The 17,787-nt window shown below is 42.5% G+C and overlaps 1 protein-coding gene across 4 annotated transcripts in view; it reads left to right on the top strand.

The window, feature by feature from the left end:
- Nucleotides 1-17,787, top strand: part of SAMD13 (sterile alpha motif domain containing 13) — a 50,843-nt gene that overhangs the window by 25,077 nt on the left and 7,979 nt on the right. For 3 of the 4 annotated variants that reach the window (XM_061121525.1, XM_061121526.1, XM_061121527.1), the window contains exons 3-4: nucleotides 7,311-7,422; nucleotides 7,617-10,072. In XM_061121525.1, the coding sequence (XP_060977508.1) occupies nucleotides 7,311-7,422; nucleotides 7,617-7,931 (427 nt within the window). In that variant the 3' untranslated portion in view covers nucleotides 7,932-10,072. Of the gene's footprint in view, nucleotides 1-7,310; nucleotides 7,423-7,616; nucleotides 10,073-17,787 lie in introns of those variants that run through there. The other variant, XM_061121528.1, reaches the window with a different exon arrangement.

The following is a 17,787-nucleotide window of genomic DNA, read 5'->3' as shown; positions in this document are numbered from 1 at the left end:
AATCAATGCAAAGAAATAGAGGAAAACAATAGAATGGGAAAGACTAGAGATCTCTTCAAGAAAATTAGAGATACCAAGGGAACATTTCATGCAAATATGAGCACACTAAAGGACAAAAATGGTATGGACCTAAAAGAAGCAGACGATATTAAGAAGAAGTGGCAAGAATACACAGAAAACCTATGCAAGAAAAGTCTTCATGACCCAGATAACTACAATGGTGTGATCACTCACCTAGAGCCAACATCCTGCAATGTGAAATCAAATGGGCCTTAGGATGCATCACTACACACAAAGCTAGTAGAAGTGATGGAATTCCAGTTGAGCCATTTCAAATCCTAAAAGATGATGCTGTGAAAGTGCTGCACTCAATATGCCAGCAAATCTGGAAAACTCATCAGTGACCACAGAACTGGAAAAGATCAGTTTTCATTCCAGTCCCAAAGAAAGGTAATGCCAAAGAATGTTCAAACTACCGCACAATTGCACTCATATCCCATACTAGGAAAGTAATGCTTAAAATTCTCCAAGCCAGACTTCAACAGTCGGTGAACTGTGGACTTGCAGATATTCAAGCTAGACTTAGAAAAGGCAGAGGAACCAGAGATCAAATTGGCAACATCTGTTGGATCATCACAAAAGCAAGAGAGTTCCAGAAAAACATCTACTTCTGCTTTTATTGACTATGCCAAAGCCTTTGATTGTGTGGATCACAAAAAACTGGAAAATTCTTTAAGAAATGGGAATATCAGACCACCTGACCTGCCTCCTGAGAAATCTGTGTGCAGGTCAAGAAGCAACAGTTAGAACTGGACATGAACAACAGACTGGTTCCAAATCGGGAAAGGAGTACATCAAGGCTGTATATTGTCACCCTGCTTATCTAACTTACATGCCGAGTACATCATGTGAAATGCCAGGCTGGATGAAGCACAAGCTGGAATCAAGATTGCTGGGAGAAATATCAATAACCTCGATACGCAGATGACACCACCCTTACGGCAGAAAGCGAGGAAGAATTAAAGGACCTCTTGATGAAAGTGAAAGAGGAGAGTGAAAAAGTTGGCTTAAAACTCAACATTCAGAAAATTAAGATCATGACATCCAGTCCCAACACTTCATGACAAATAGATGGGGAAACAATGGAAACAGAGACAGACTATTTTCTTGGGCTCCAAAATCACTGCAGATGGTGATTACAGCCATGAAATTAAAAGACACTTACTCCTTGAAAGAAAAACTATGACCTACCTAGACAGCATATTAAAAAGCAGAGACATTACCAACAAAGGTCCATCTAGTCAAAGCTGTGATTTTTCCAGTAGTCATGTATGGATGTGAGAGTTGGACTGTAAAGAAAGCTGAGCACTGAAGGATTGATGCTTTTGAACTGTGGTGTTGGAGAAGACTCTTGAGAATCCCTTGGACTGCAAGGAGATCCACCAGTCAGTTAAATCAACCCTGAATATTCTTTGGAAGGACTGATGCTGAAGCTGAAACTCCAGTACTTTGGCTACCTGATGCAAAGAACCGACTCATTGGAAAAGACCCTGAGGCTGGGAAAGATTGAAGGCAGGAGGAGAAGGGGATGACAGAGGATGAGATGGTTGCATAGCATCACCAAAGCCATAGACATAAGTTTGAGTAGGCTCCAGGAGTTGGTGATGGACAGGGAAGCCTGTCGTGCTGTAGTCCATGGGGTCGCAAAGAATGGGACACGACTCAGTGGCTGAACTGAACTGATATTTTGTTGTCACAATATGATAGCTCTTCTTTATGAAGAAAGGCAGCTAATTGAAGTCAGCCACAGGGAGAGTGAGTTCAGATGTCTTCTGGAGCACTTAAAAGTGTATCAGATGGGTCACTGTGCTCACTGCTAGAAGTGAGCTGATTAGAAAACCTAAACAATGTGTTAGAACAATGAACTCCTTTCCAAACATTTTTTAAGCCTAACTTAAGCAAGAGAGGGAAGGTAAATGGTACCTATAAAAGAGTCCTCAGTGTCAGCTCATGACTGCTTATGCTGATAGGATGATGGAAAATCCTAGCATGATATTTTTTTTAAAAGCCCATTTAGCTTTGATTGGAAAATACATGTTAACACCCTAACATGTTAAAATATTAGGATGAAAAATAGGTTTTCCCCATGTGTTTTGCCTAAATGGTAGGAAAGCATTGTGGGGGTGGGGGCGGGGAATCAGGGTGAAGTGGGGGACATGTGGCATCTGTGAGTGAGCAAATACACAAGTGTGTGTACACAAGGGCAGTATTGACAGATTTACAATCTCTATGCCCAAAAGGGAATGTACCTCTAATTAGTAAGCATTGACTCTGTTTTTAAATTAAGTGTTTTGTTACTAAGTAATTGATCACATGTGCCATTGATTAGTGACTCCTTTTTCTTTAGGAGAGAAATTTGTTGTTGTTTTTTTAATTACTTTTTACTGGAGTATACTTGCTTTACAATGTGTTAATTTCTACTGCACAGCAAAGTGAATCAGCCATACATATACATGTATCCCCTTTTTTGGATTCCCTTCGCATTTAGATCACCACAGAGCAGTAAGTGGCATTTGATGAGCTATACAGTAGGTTCTCATTAGTTATCTCCTTTTTACATAGTATCAATAGTGTATATATGTCAGTCTTGATCTTCCAAATCATCCCACCCCTGACTCACAGCCTTGGTGTCCATACATTTGTTTTATACGTGTGTCTCTACTTCTGCTTTGCAAATAAGATCATTGACACCATGTATCTAGATTTTTTTTAATCAAATATTTTAACTTCCTACTATGAGCAAGACATTATTCTGAGGGTGAGGCAGAGGTACAGCTCAACCCTTGACTTCTAGATATTCGGGACTTTCAGAAATGCACCAACTCTGGGCAATTTCATTTCCATTGAAAGTAACATGAATCTTTCCAACTTGCACTGAATGTTGAATGTTCCCAAGCTTAGTTTGTGGACCCAGTTCTCTGCTTGTCCCCTCCCAAGGTTTCAAATGCCATCTGAACACTTCTGGCTCCTCACTGTGTACTTCTAGCCCACTCATCTGCTTTGAGCTCCAGACCCATATTCTGCATTAAATCTCAACTTGGATGTAGATGGCACGCCGCACAGAGTGTGTCCAGCTAAACCTGGGGGTGTGGTCCAAGTGAAGTTACCACCATCCATCCAGTTCCAGGACACTTTCATCTCCTTAGTTCTCCTGTCTAGTCCACCACAGGGCTTCTCAGGTGGTGCTCGTGGTAAAGAACCCGCCTGCCAATGCAGGTAGACGTAACAGACATGGGTACATTCCCTATGTTGGGAAGATCCCCTGGAGGAGGGCACGGCAACTCACTCCAGTATTCTTGCCTGGAGAATCCCATGGACAGAGGAGCCTGGCGGTTGCAAAGAGTCGGACACAACTGAAGCAACTCAACATGCACGACTTTGTTGTTCACTTGCTCAGTCATGTCTGACTCTCGGCGACCTCATGGTCTGCAGCAGGCCAGGCTTCCCTGTCCCTCACCATCTCCTGGAGTCTGCTCAACTCACGTCCACTGAGTGGATGATGCATCCAACCATCTTGTCCTCTATCGTCCCCTTCTCCCGCTGCCTTCTCTCTTTCCCTGCAGTGGGGTCTTTTCCAGTGAGTCAGCTTTTCAAATCAGGTGGCCAAAGGATTGGAGCTTCAGCTTCAGCATCAGTCCTTCCAGTGAATATTCAGGGTTGATTTCCTTTAGGATTGACGGGTTTGATCTCCGTGCTGTCCAAGGGACTCTCAAAAGGCTTCTCCAACACCACAATTTGAAGGCATCAATTCTTCAACTCTCAGCCTTCTTTATGGTCCAACACTCACATCCATATTTGACTAATGGAAAAACCAGAGCTTTGACTAGACAGAACTTTGTAGGCAAAGTAATATGTCTGCTTTTTAGCATGTCGTCTAGGTTTGTCAACTTCCCTGGTGGCTCAGACGGTAAAGCGTCTGCCTACAATGCGGGAGACCCAGGTTCGATCCCAGGGTCGGGAAGATCCTCTGGAGAAGGAAATGGCAACCCACTCCGGTATTCTTGCCTGGAAAATCCCATGGACAGAGGAGCCTGGTGGGCTACAGTCCACAGGGTCACAAAGAGTCAGATACGACTGAGCAATTTACTTCACTTCACTTCACGTCTAGGTTTGTCATAGTTATTCTTACAAGGAGCAAGTGTCTTTTAATTTCATGGCTTCAGTCACCATCTGCAGTGATTTTGGAGCCCAAGAAAATAAAGTTTGTCACTGTTTCCATTGTTTGCCCACCTTTTTGCCATGAAGTAACAGGACCAGATGCTATGATCTTAGTTTTTTGAATGTTGAATTTTAAGCCAACTTTTTCACTCTTCTCTTTTACCTTCATCTAGAGGTTCTTTAGTTCCTGTTTGCTTTCTGTCATAAGGTTTATATCATCTACATATCTAAGGTTATTGATATTTCTCCCAGCAATCTTGATTCCAGCTTGTGCTTCATCCAGCCCAGTGTTTCTCATGATGTACTCTGCATATAAGTTAAATAAGCAGGGTGACAATATGCAGACTTGACGTACTCCTTTCCCAGTTTAGAACCAGTTGGTTGTTCCATATTCAGTTCTAGCTATTGCTTTTTGACCTGCATACAGGTTTCACAGGAGACAGGTAAGGTAGTCTGGTATTCTCCATCTCTTTAAGGATTTTCCAGTTTGTTGTGATCCACACAGTCAAAGGCTTTAACGTAGTCAGTGAAGGAAAAGTAGATTCTTTCTAGAACTCTCTTGCTTTTTCTATGATCCAACAGATGTTGGCAATTTGATCTCTGTTCTTCTGCCTTTTCTAAATCCACCTTGAACATCTGGAAGTTCTCAGTTCATGTACTGTTGAAGCCTCCCTTGGAGGATTTTGAGCATGACCTTGCTAGCATGTGAGATGAATGCAATTGTGTGGTAGTTTGAACATTCTTTGCCTTGCCTTTCTTTGGTATTGGAATGTAAACTGACCTTTTCCAGGCCTGTGGCCACTGCTGAGTTTTCCAAATTTGCTGGCATTTTGAGTGTAGTACCTTAACAGCATCATCATTTAGGATTTGAAATAGCACAGCTGGAAATCCATCACCTCCACTACCTTTGTTCATAGTGATGCTTCCTAAGGCCCACTTGACCTTGCCCTACAGGATGTCTGACTCTAGGTGAGTAATCACACCATTGTGGTTATCTGGGTCATTAAGTTCTTTTTTGTATAGTTCTGTGTATTCTTGCTACCTCTTCTTAATATCATCTGCTTCTGTTAGGTGCATACTGTTTCTGTCCTTTATTGTGCCCATCATTGCATGAAATGTTCCCTTGCTATTTCTAATTTTCTTGAAGAAATCTCTAGTCTTTCCCATTCAATTGTTTTCCTCCATTTCTTTGCATTGTTAATTGAAGAAGGCCTTCTTATCTCTCCTTGCCTTTCTCTGGAACTCTGCATTTGTTGTGTATATCTTTCACTTTCTCCCTTGCTTTTTGCTTCTCTTCTTTTCTCAGCTATTTGTAAGGCCTCCTCAGACATCCATTTTGCCTTTTTGCATTTCTTTTTCTTGGGGATGGTTTTGATCACTGCATCCTGTACAGTGTTATGAACCTCTGTCCATAGTTCTTGAGGCACTCTGTCTATCAGATCTAATCCCTTGAATCTATGCATGCACTAGTCCACCACTAAGTCTTGCTGATTCTGTTGGTTAAATACTTTTTAAATCCACATGTTTCTCTCCTTTTCTACCATAGTCTCAGTCACCACGAGCTCTTGCTTGGTCCTGTCTTCCCCTCTGGCTCCTCTCCAATACTCTTTTTTCCAGAAATATGAGTCAGATCAGGTCACGCCCATTACTTCAGACCATTTAACAAATCCCATTGCTCCTAGACAAAAATTCAGAATCCTCACTGTGGCATCCAAGACCAGCATGGCTCTCTGTATGTAACCCTGTCAGAGAGCCTGAAATGATCTTTACCTGACTTCTTTATATGGTTAACTTTCGGGCTGCTCTCTAGACCTTACCTGAAAAGAAACTTCCACAGGAAAGCTGCTCATATGCCCTTCCACTGCCATAGTACAGAGTACCCATCCTTAGCTACATTGCATGGCTATGCATTTAGTTGTATGATTGTGAGTCAGTGTCTACTCCCCCATGCTGTGTGCAACCAAAGTAAGGACTATTCTGTTTTACTCACCAAATGTATTCCCAGCTGGAGGACTAGGAGGGGGCTTGGTCCTGAAGGACCTCCTGAGCCAGTTGAAGCTATTTGGAATTTATCCAAAGAGCAATGGGAAGCCTTTGAAAGTTTGAAAGCAGGGAAACAATGTGATGGGATGTATACTCTAGAAGAATCACCGTGGACAAGACATAGAGAAATCCAAACAGGTATGCTTGAAACATGGAAATAAGCAGAGACACAGTAACTGCAGGTCCACTCTTTCTCTATTCCACTTTTCCTCCTCTCCTCTCTAAATCCAGTGAGGTTACTCAGAAACCCTCTCAAACAAATGCTTGATCCACCTCTAGTTGCCTGAACATTGACTGAATTCCTAACAACTTGATTGATGCAAGGGATAATAAAGTGAGAACTGGTCCAGACCCAAATGTACATCTTCAGCCCACATTTCCCACTTTAGTAGAAAGTCTAGAGACTGTCTAATAAAAAGAGTATAATACAATGTGAAAAGTGCTCTGATAGGAGTTAGAATGGAGGTCTGGAACTCAGAGGCAGTTATAACTAATACACTTTCAGGTGGAGCAGAAAATGCCTTACAGGGACCATGGCATTTGATCCAGTAGGAAGGATAGGATTTTTTCAGAGACAGCTGAGGGGAGCCTTCAGTGGCTAGAACAGCACGTGAAGGGCCTGGCTCTGGGGGAATGTCTTTGGCCCTGGATGTGTGGGGATGGGGGCAGGGAAAGTGGTGATGTGTTGGGGCCTTATTATAAAAGGTCTGGTATTCTTAGTTCAGGAGTGTGAATATCATATTGTGGGCTGCCAGAAGTCACTGGAACACTGCAAATATCTCTAAATTAAGAAACAATACGTGAGGGAATACTTTATATTAAAGGTTTATAGAGAAAGCAGTAACTGGGCCAGTGAGAGCAATGATCTTCTGAACCCAAGAAACACAAGAATGATTCTGGTCCTGAAGCATGTACAGTGGGGTCTGGGCCCCCGGTTGCAATGAGCTGACCCAGGCCTGCCCCCAGGAGACCAAGTGGGGACCTGGCCACACACGGTCGTGAGCACGCTCTGCCCTGATAGCCGTCCTGATTGATATTTTATTTTGCAGTTCCATGGAGAACGGGAGGCCACCCGATCCTGCAGACTGGGCCGTGATGGATGTCGTCAATTACTTCCGAATGGCAGGATTTGAGGAGCAAGCTAGTGCATTTCAGGAACAGGTAACTCAGTCTAGAGAAATACACAATGAACATGATTGCCTCCCTTCCCCACAACAAGCAGAAGGGACTGAGAAGGAAAGGCATAGAGAGCGGTGAAGGATCAGTGAGGCTCCAGGTCACCCCAGCCCCTGGGAAACTGAGAGGGTGGGGAAGGGGAGTATGGAAGTGACAAGCTAATGATTCCCTCCTGCAAGAGGAAAACCCAAGCGCTGAGACAGAGACATGGGCGCAGCTGCAGAGAGGAGGGCCAAGTCTCATCTACATCTGCATCTTCTGAAAGACGGCCCAGCCCTGCCTTCAACACAAGCACACGAGGAAGCAGAACACAGAAAAAGAGGAAAAGCAGGGGTGAATCTGGCGGAGAGACACGTTGCTGTCTGCTGCTGGCCTCTGCGCCACCTGAGCTGTTAATTAAGCCTCCTCCAATGTGCTGGCTGGGTGCTGAACAAAGTCGAATGGAAAGAGCACAGGGTTTGGACTTCAGTCCTGGTTCTTGTAATTCTGTGTGATCCCAGGCAAATGCTATGACTCTCTGAGTCACGTTTTCACATCTGTAACACCAGGCTCTCAGTGCCTAACTTGGTAGGGTGGTATTATGAGAATTAAAGGGCAGTGATGAAGGCACGTTGCCTCGGGTAGGTGCTGGCCCAACCTTGATGCCCCCCAAATGTGAATTCCCTCACTCAGGTCCAGTGTTGGTACTGGAGAGATGGAGGGAAGAGCAGGGGATCCCTCCCAATTGTCTGGGTGATTCCTGATTCCATTTTCCAGGCTGGGCCAGCACTGTAGGGATGGTTTTCAAAGGGTTTTGACCATGAGGAAGCAAATCAGGATACATGCGATCCACACCAGACCAGTTCTGTAGGGAAACACAGAGTTCCCATTTCCCTACCAATGAAGTCTGCAGTATTCTAAGCATTAAGTTCACTTTTCTAATTTTATAATGTAATTGAGAGAATTATAAACTGAGCAATGCATTTCGCTGCTTCTTGCACATCCCCTTAGCCATTTCTTACTCTCTCAAACTGGGTTTGGATAAGTGCAATTTTCTAATATCATGTTTTCTGATGAAATATGTATCTTATATTCTAATAAATATCTAATACCATATATAGAAAAGTGCACTTCTCTAATATCATAAATAAATCTAATCTCTAGATTTCCTTCAACCAGTATTTTCTTCAACTTTATCCCTGCATATGTGTTTTTTGTTAACTTGGAAAATTTGCCAGAATAACAGCTTAAATCACTTCACACCCACCAGGACAGCTAAAATTAGAAAGACTGATAGCAAATGTTCGTGAGGATATAGAGCAACCACACTCGTCTACATTGTTAGTGGGAGTGTAAAAAAAAACACTCATGTATCTACCCCATGATCTAGTAGCTTCATTCCAGAGTGTTTACCCAAGGGAAATGAAAGCATATGTCCACCAAAGATTTGCACAACACTGTTCAAGTAGCTTTATTCCTAATAGTCCAAAACTGGAAGCTCAAGTGTCCATCAATAGGAGAGTGAATAGAAAAACTGTGGTTTAGTCTTACAGTGGAATAAAGAAAAATGAACTATTGATACAACAGTTTGGATGAGTCTTAAAACATTATGCTGAATGAGAGAAGCTCTACATAAAAGATCTTGTTCTGAATGGTTTTTGTCTTATTCCATGTGGATTGCTATAACAAAAATACCATGAACTGTGTGACTTATAAGCAACACTTATTTCTCATATTTTGCAGGTAGGAAGTCTAAGATGAAGGCATTAGTAGACTGTGTGTCTGGTGAGGGCCCACTTCCTAGGCAGCCATCATTTTGCTGTGTCCTCACAGAGGAAGGGATGAGCAAGCTCTCTGGGCCCACTTTAATAAAGGCACAGATACAGATAGGGGCTCTGTTCTCATCATCTATTAATAATTGCCTCCCAAAGGGCCCAGCTCTTAATATCGTTACTAATACCCTCAAGATCCATTGGGGGGTTGGTTTCAACATACAAATCTGGGGGAGAACACATTCAGACCATAGCAGTTCTGTTTAGATAAAGGATGAAAACAGGAAAATACACTAATGATAGGAAAAAAAATCAGACAGTGCTTGCCTCTGGGTAGGTAGGAGAGAGGGATGACTGGGAAGGAGCGTGAGGGAACTTTCTGAGGGATGTTAGCGTTTTGCATCTTGATAAAGCTTTGGGTTATGGATATATGCATTGGTCACTGCTTATGCACAAACATATGCAAATGATCCAGATTTGTGTATTACACAGCCAGTAAATTTTTTCCTCAGAAGTAAAAGACCTATGAAAGTAACGTTGCTCAGTCGTGTCCGACTCTTTGGGACCCCATGGACTCTAGCCTACTAGGCTCCTCTGTCCATGGGATTTTCCAGGCAAGAGTAGTGGAGTGAGCTGCTATTGCCTTCTCCAGGGGATCTTCCCTACCCAAAAATCGAACCCAGGTCTCCCGCGTTGCAGACAGATGCTTTACTGTCTGAGCCACTAGGGAATCCCACCAGGGAATAGGAAATTACCTATAAAAAATAATTAATGGTGTACAAACTGAAGTATTTAGGGGAGAAGTATGCTGATTATGCAACTTACTTTGAAATGCATCAGAATACAGATTCACAGTTGCATAGAAGGATGAGTAGATGGAGAGACATATGATACAGTAAGCATGAAATATATTCATTGTAGAATCTAGGTGGTGGGAATACAGGTACTCCCTAAAATATTCTTACAACTTTATGTTTGAAATTTTTTATAATAAAATTGTGGGGGGAAATAACTGCGGTTGGAGAGTAGAAGGCTGGTCAGCTGAAACATATTTTATTTTGGTCTAATGTTATAATGTCCATTTGTGTCATTGCAGTTGAATAACTCACTTCTAAAATTAAATTTAAATAATATTATGAAAGGTTAACAAAAAAAAAGAACTTAGCTAAAAGGTCTCTTGGCCAGATTCCCGGCTGCCCAAAAGCAATTTTCAGAAAGAGCTTTTGCTCAGACTCCTCTGATGCAGATGGCCCAGACTAGGGGTGGAGGGTATTCTTTGGGCCTTTCAGACTCTGAAATGGAACTGGCCAGCTCTGAGCTCGGCCCAGGAGCAGGCCCTTTCTCCCAGGGATGACATCAGTCTAGCACCAGTGACATGGGAGTCAAAAGGGGACACAGTTCCCCAAAGCATCTCATTCAGAAGTCCTTCAAGGGAGGAAAGGAACACCATCTTGTTTCTTCAACTCTGGAGCCTGAGAAATGAATTCCTGAGGGAGTGGAATTTTGCAAGCATGGTCTAGATGCTCAAGTTACTTCATTCTTATGGAAAGGTAATTGGAAAGGGAAATAATCTGCCTTGAATTATTCTCTGGAAGTGATTTGAATCTTCCTCCTACTTTGAATCTCATGTCTTTCCTCTTCTCAGTAAAGGAGGTAAACTTTGCAAGGAAGCAGCCACTGGCCAGACTCAGGCTGACAAGACAAGCAGCTGCTGTGCTTTTCATGAGGACTGAGGATCAGGATCCACTGCTATGTTAACCTGCCTCTTCCATCATCACGCTTCAGAGGCCTTCAGTGTTTCACCTCCTGTGATCTTCCTGGAAATGAACCCCAAGCAGTCAGCAGTCACTCACCACATTCATCCCCGATGGCAAGACTACAGGCTACCCCCAGCCCAAACACAGGACCCTTTTAGGCACTTCTAGGTCACAGCAGCTGAGAGAGAAAAAGAATGGCCACATCCCTAAATCTCCATAGGGTAGGCTCCGCCCTTCCATGTGATAGAAGCAGGCCAGGAAAGTGAGCATCCCCTAAACCACCTTAGAAAATGGCATGTTCAGAAAGGGTAGTACAGTTGTCAAACGCAGCACGTCTTACTTGATGTGAGAGCTTAGTTTCTTGGCTGTTATGGATGGAATGTTTGTCCCCCTCAAATTCATTTTAAAACCCTAACTCCCAGGGTGATGGTGTTTGGAAGTAGGGCCTTTAGGAGATAGATTTAGAAGAGGTTTTGAGGCTGGAGCCCTCGTGATGGGGTAAATGCCCTGGAAAGGCAGCTTGCTCTTTCTCTCTGTGTTATATGTGAGAATGTAGCACGAGGGCAGCCATCTGCAAGGGGGGAAGAGGGCCCTCACCAAGAGCCACATGTTGGCACTGTGACCTTGGACTTCCCGCCTCCAGACTGAGTAATAAAGCTCTGTTGTTTAGGCCACCTGATCCTTGGTGTCTTGTTACAGCAGCCTAAGCTGACTAAGACATGGACACTGATGCCAGACATGTCCACCATGACCTGTGCTGACTTTCAGGGGAATGTCCATCTTCTTGGTATGGTCTCACAATACATTACTGGATATCCTGTTGTAGCAACCAGACTCAGAGGTGGATTTCTAGCAGCATGTTCCTTTGGAAGAGGTCAGGCCATTGATTTGTCCAAAGTGCAGGAATGTCCCATGTTCCTGTGGTATGGAGGGGCAGCTGGATTAGCCGAGGGATCTTTGTGTAACCTCCTTTTCTTTATGCAAGCACACTGACACCTAATAATTATCTCCCTTAAGTTTCCCACTGGTGCAGTTATCACCATCAGGTTTCCCTCTGACCAGCTTCTTTTGAGCTTCTGTGTGAGCCACAAGTACAGACCAAAAAAATTATCAAGAGGGAAGGCCTAGGCACCTGCCCAGCCCCCTCCACACCCCTGCACCAAGGATCCACTGTCAACAGTGTGTGTGTTTGGGGTCGTTTCCTGCTCTGGCCATTCTGTCATGACCAGGGACATGGCTCTCTGTCGGCCCACTGGCCTCATTAACATTGCCCCCCAGAGGACTCACTGGCCCATAAGAGGAGACACCGGGATCCCTTCCTAGACAAGGCAATGATTACAGCTATTGCCAACACTGTCTCTCATTCTCACCAACATGGTGGTGTGGTGGCTCTTTTCCTAAGTGTCTTCCAGCATTCAAACCTCTTAGGCTGTGATGTGAAGGATATGAATGAGGGTCATGACTCCTGGTTTCTTTCCTTCTGATCAACTCATGGTCATTAGAAGACCCTGCAGGGTTGGCCTTTCTGGGACTCAGATTTCTATGATGAATGTTGAGTTAAACAAGCCAAATATTGCTCAACTTCCTGCTTTAAGAGTCAGGTGTTACCTTTCAACTGGCCTTCATGAAGTAAGCTTTCAATGCACAACACAAGGCACAGCTAGATGATAAAAAGTTGGCACTTGCCCAGGGATGTGAGGCACCTGCTTTTCAAGAGTCAAAGGTAACTTACTTTCCTAATAGTTTAGTTTTTAAGAAAGAACTTCTTGACTAATTCATTCAGGGGCACCTCCACCTTCCTTACATAGAACATTTAGGATAAAGTTTATTTTGTTAAACTCTGAAGGCTAACTGAGAAGCTACTGACGGTGCTTTCAGTTGCAAATTAAGTCCTTCACAGCAAGTTCATCACTCCCACTGGACCCTACCTGCCTGCTGTAGGGCAGTCACTTCATATCTTCTTTATCTGACTCACACACTCAGCATGTATGTGGAGAAAATGGAAATGGAGAGCTGCCATTCAGTCACTGTCACATAACTCATATTGTTCAGATCCACAAACTCACAAGTGAGCGACATCAGTGAATCTGTTTCTGGAATAATATGTATCACTAAGATCATTTTTTTCTCAGAGTATCATGACAAAATAACATGCAACTCATGGTGACTAATTTTACTCCATTATCTTCTCACATCCCCCAAACCATGTGACTGAAACAGTATTTTACTGTAAAATGTCCAATTGATTGTTAAAGCTGTTCATCTGAAATGCCAAGACTGATAGTTCTTTTCAGATGGCTTATTACTAACTTTTGATAATGTTCCTGAGGCCACTGACTTACTAACTATAAATAAAATAATTTATTGCTACAAATTGCCAAGTAACAGTAACTTCCTCAGATGGAGCAGTAAAGTGGACAGGCCAATCAGAGCAACTCTGAGCCCTACTCTGTGTCCTAAGTTGTGGTCAGATGGACTTCAGCTGTAGTGATTGTAGACAGACACTTCTAATCAGATCCAAGACAAATCCAGGTTTGTGGAGGCGGGGGGAGAAAGCGATTAAGATTATACAATTATAAAAGCCTTCTTTTGTAATAAAAGTACAAAATTATGATACAAATTTGCTTAGACAAAATTTAAGCTTCATTAGCTTCATGTTAAATCCAGTTCTGAATTAGGCCAGTTAAAATCCCACAAAATGGAAATAACTTTTATTACCTTGTCAGCATATTATAATACCAAGTACTAGAAGTATTCAAGGTGCTTTGACACATGATATTTCTCAACAGTTGAAGGCTTCTGAAATGCTTAGACTATTTTGTAGCATAATGAACAGGGGAAATGGCAACTCAAACTCTGCTTATATGTCCTTTAAGCCCACAAAAATTTTGAAAAGAAAGAGTTAAAAAAACAAATGTGTAATGTTAGCAATAAGAAAACATCCAAGAGAATGGAAAGCAAAACTGATAAGAAACTTCTGAATTTTTTGATTGAATGAAATAGAATAGATTTCTATAAACCAAAACCCCAAATGATTTTTAAATCATTTGTTTGAAATGAGAAGTTATAAGATAGCCAGGTACATGGTGCTTCTTTGGCTTATTCATGTGTTCAGTTGTTTCTATAGTAGTTATAGCTTTTTCTAAAACTTATGAAAATAAATATAAAACTATTAAAGTAAAATAATGGTCATTATTACAAGTATTATTTTACTTTAATAAGGCCACCCGAAAGCCTTGTAGGTATAAGAATCATTTGAAGGAGGCACAGAAGATTCTGGGCAGAAGGGGGATTAGATACAATGGTATGGGGACATGAAAAAATATAATTTATCTTGAAAACTCCTAGTACCTTAAAGTAAGACATGTGGAGCAGGGAATCCCTGAGGATAAAACTGAAAGATAAATAGGGGTCCAGATAACAGACAGTCTGCTTGCCTGAGAAGGACTAGGAACCACTGGAGGATATTGAGTGGGGTCTACCATGATGAAATTTGTGTTTTTCAAAGACCAGTCTATTGTCAACATTGGAAAAAAGGAGACAAAACACAGGAAAGCTGTAATTGTTCCACTGGGGATGGAAAGGAAGAAACATTAGAAAGTCTAGGGAAGATGGTCGAAAGAATTTAGTGGATCAATGGCAATGGAGGGTGAAGATTTGTCCTGTCTCAGTTCTCTGCCTTAGCACCAGGATTGAGCTGACTACTCAAGATGGGACAGGGAAGAGGGTTGGGTGGTGACTGCTAGATTTCTAGATTGGTTAGTTGCAAAATCGTCCAGGACATCTATGAGAGGTCAGTTATTTATTTATTTTTTAGCTTTTTATTTTGTATTGGGGTAGAGCCGATTAACAGTGAATGTTGTGACAGTTTCAGGTGAATAGCAAAGGGGCTCAACCATACATATGCATGTACTCATTCTCCCCAAACTCCCCTCCCATCCAAGCAGCCACATTGCATTAAGCAGAGTTCTATATGCTACACAGTTAGGTCCTTGTTGGTATAGCAGTGTATACATCCATCCCAAACACCCTAACTCTCCCTTCTTCTTAGCCTTCCCTATGGGCAATCATAAGTTCATCTCTAAGTCTGTGAGTTTCTTTCTGTTTTGTATGGGTCATATATATTATTTCTTTTTATATTCCACATATAAAGGATATCATATATTTCTCCTTCTCTGTCTGACTTCTTCTCTCAGTAGGACAATCTCAAGGTCCATCCATGGTGCTGCCAATGGCATTATTTCTTTCCTTTTTATGGCTGAGTAATAGTCCATTGTGTATATGTACCACATCTTCCTTATCCATTCGAGAGGTCAGTTTTAAGAGTTTTAAGAGGAATAAATGGATGGATCTAGAGATTGACCCAGCAGGTCAGCTGATGACAGTAGGGTTTCACTGGAGCTGAGGGGAGGCCTGGGAGATGGAGGACACTTTCCTCCAAGTAGAGGAGTGAATGGGAGGCAAGTGGAGGGAGAACTAGCAGTGGGAGGGTTGTATAGACATGAGGGCTCTTTTCTAAGAGAGAATACTTATTTAGATGCAGTGAAGTAGCCAAAAAAATTGGATAGTTAAAAATAGATTGAAATTTAGAACAGTTCAAGGAAGCAAAATCCCTGAGGATAAGGAAAGGGGTGAGATCAAAGAGGGTGGAGGGACAAGGATATGGAGAAATTTGAACCCTCATGCATCACTGGTAGGAATGTAAAAAGGTGCAGCTGCTACAGAAAACAGTTCTGGCAGTTCTTCAAAAGGTTAGGCATATAATCACCATGTACCTAGTCCTGTCCAACTCTTTGTGACCTTGTGAACTGTAGCCCACCTGGCTTCTCTGTCCATGGGATTATTTCCAGGCAAGAATACTGCAGTGGATTGCCATTTCCTCTTCCATGGGATCTTGCTGACCCAGGGATTGAACCCATGTCTCCTGCATTGTAGGTGGATTCTTTACCACTGAGCTATCAAGAAAGCCTTGAAGAAAAAGAAATCACCATATGACCCAGCAATTCCACACAAAAGAACTGAAAAGAGGGACTCAAATAGATAATTGTACAAAAATGTTCATTGCAGCGTTACTCACAATAACCAGAAGGTAGAAATAACCCAAGCGTCCATGCACAGATGAATGGATAAATAAAATGTGGTCTAGAACATACAAGGCTTCCCTGGTGATTTTAGCAGTAAAGCAGTGCAGGAGACATGGGTTGGATTCCCGGGTTGGGAAGTTCCCCTGGAACAGGAAATGGCAACCTCCACTCCCCCCAGTATTCTTGCCTAGGAAATCCCATGAACAGAGGAACCCAACAGGCTACAGTCCATGGGACAGCAAAAGAGTCAGACATGACTCAGCAACTAAACTACCACCATCATGGAACATACAAAGGAATGTTACTCATTCATAAGAAAGAATGAAGTTCTGATACAAGTTGCAAGGTTAATGAACTTTGAAAATATGATGCTCAGTGAAATAGGCCAGTCAAATATTGTATGATTCCATTTATATGAGATATCTTAAATAGGCAAATTCATAGACACACAAGCAGGTTAGGGATTATCAAGGGCTAGTAGGGAAGGAAGGGGTGACTGATTCATAGGGTTTCTCTTTGGTGATGGAGGAGTTTAAAAATTAGTGGCAATCATTGCATAACATTGTGAATATAACTAATGCCACCACTAAATTGTACACCTAAAAATAGTTAAAATTGTCTCTTTTGTGTTATATATATTTTACTGGGCTTCCCCCGTGGCTCAGACAGGTAATCTGCCTGCAATGCAGGAAACTCAAGTTTGATCCCTGGGTTGGGAAGATCCCCTGAAGAAGGGAATAGCGACCCACTCCAGTATTCTTGCTTGGAGAATTCCACCGGCAAAGGAGCCTGGTGGGCTACAGTCCATGGGGTCACAAAGAGTCAGACACAACTGAGTGACTAACACTTTCACTTTCTTTCATATTTTACCACAATAGAATGTAATGTCAAGTAATATACATGACGATTCAACTTGGTTGATAAAATATTCAACTATTATATTTTAAAAAAGAACATGAAGGGATTAATTCTGATCAAGCCTGGTACATCTTCCTCTGTCCTTCCTGTGCTCTTGGAGCAAGAAAGCATGTGTGCAGAAACAGCTGAGATGTTCCTTTCCCTCGGGGACATTCAGGGAGTTCCTGACAGTTTCTGGTTTTTTTGCTAACCAAGAGGCAAGCTCCTCTGCTTAGAGTGGATAGGATGGGTAGAGGTTTAAAAAGGAGCTAGAGGAGAGAGTAGTGAAGTTAAGAATGGCCACCAAGAGGAAGAGGAAAGGGAGCTGAGCAAGGATAAATACAATAACTGTTGATATATTCTCCTGACCCAGTCAAGACTGGTATACTGCACATGTTTAGTGTTCATCTTCATGGTTTCTTGATTCCCACCCCCACCCCCATCCCCACTGCACCAGGTATAGGAATCAGAGAACCTGGATTGATTGCTAAACTGTTCCTGATGGAGTGTTCATGGCATGGGCACAGCAGAGGACTCAACTAAAGAGGGTGATTCGAGAGAGCATGTAAAAAGAATGGTTCCCAGGGCCACCCAATGGGTGCAGACTTGATACAAAAGAGGAGTCAGCAGGTGACACATTACCCTGGAGAAAGAGAAACTGAGATGAAAAAGTGGATTTAATGGGAGGGAGTAGTGAGAGATAGATTAGGATATTGGACTTTCAGTGTTACAGAGGTGGGTCTCTTCTGGCTGATGACATAGGAGTAGGTAAAGTGATCGAAATGGTTGGTGTACTAAGAGCAGACACCATGAAAGTGGGTTTAATAGCTTAACTACAGTAGAGGGTTTTTACTTTATAAA

Source organism: Dama dama, chromosome 20 (assembly GCF_033118175.1).
Source record: "Dama dama isolate Ldn47 chromosome 20, ASM3311817v1, whole genome shotgun sequence".
In the NCBI taxonomy this organism is placed as follows: domain Eukaryota; kingdom Metazoa; phylum Chordata; class Mammalia; order Artiodactyla; family Cervidae; genus Dama; species Dama dama.
The sequence above is the reverse complement of the archived record's forward strand: the minus strand, read 5'-3'. Positions and strand labels throughout refer to the sequence as shown.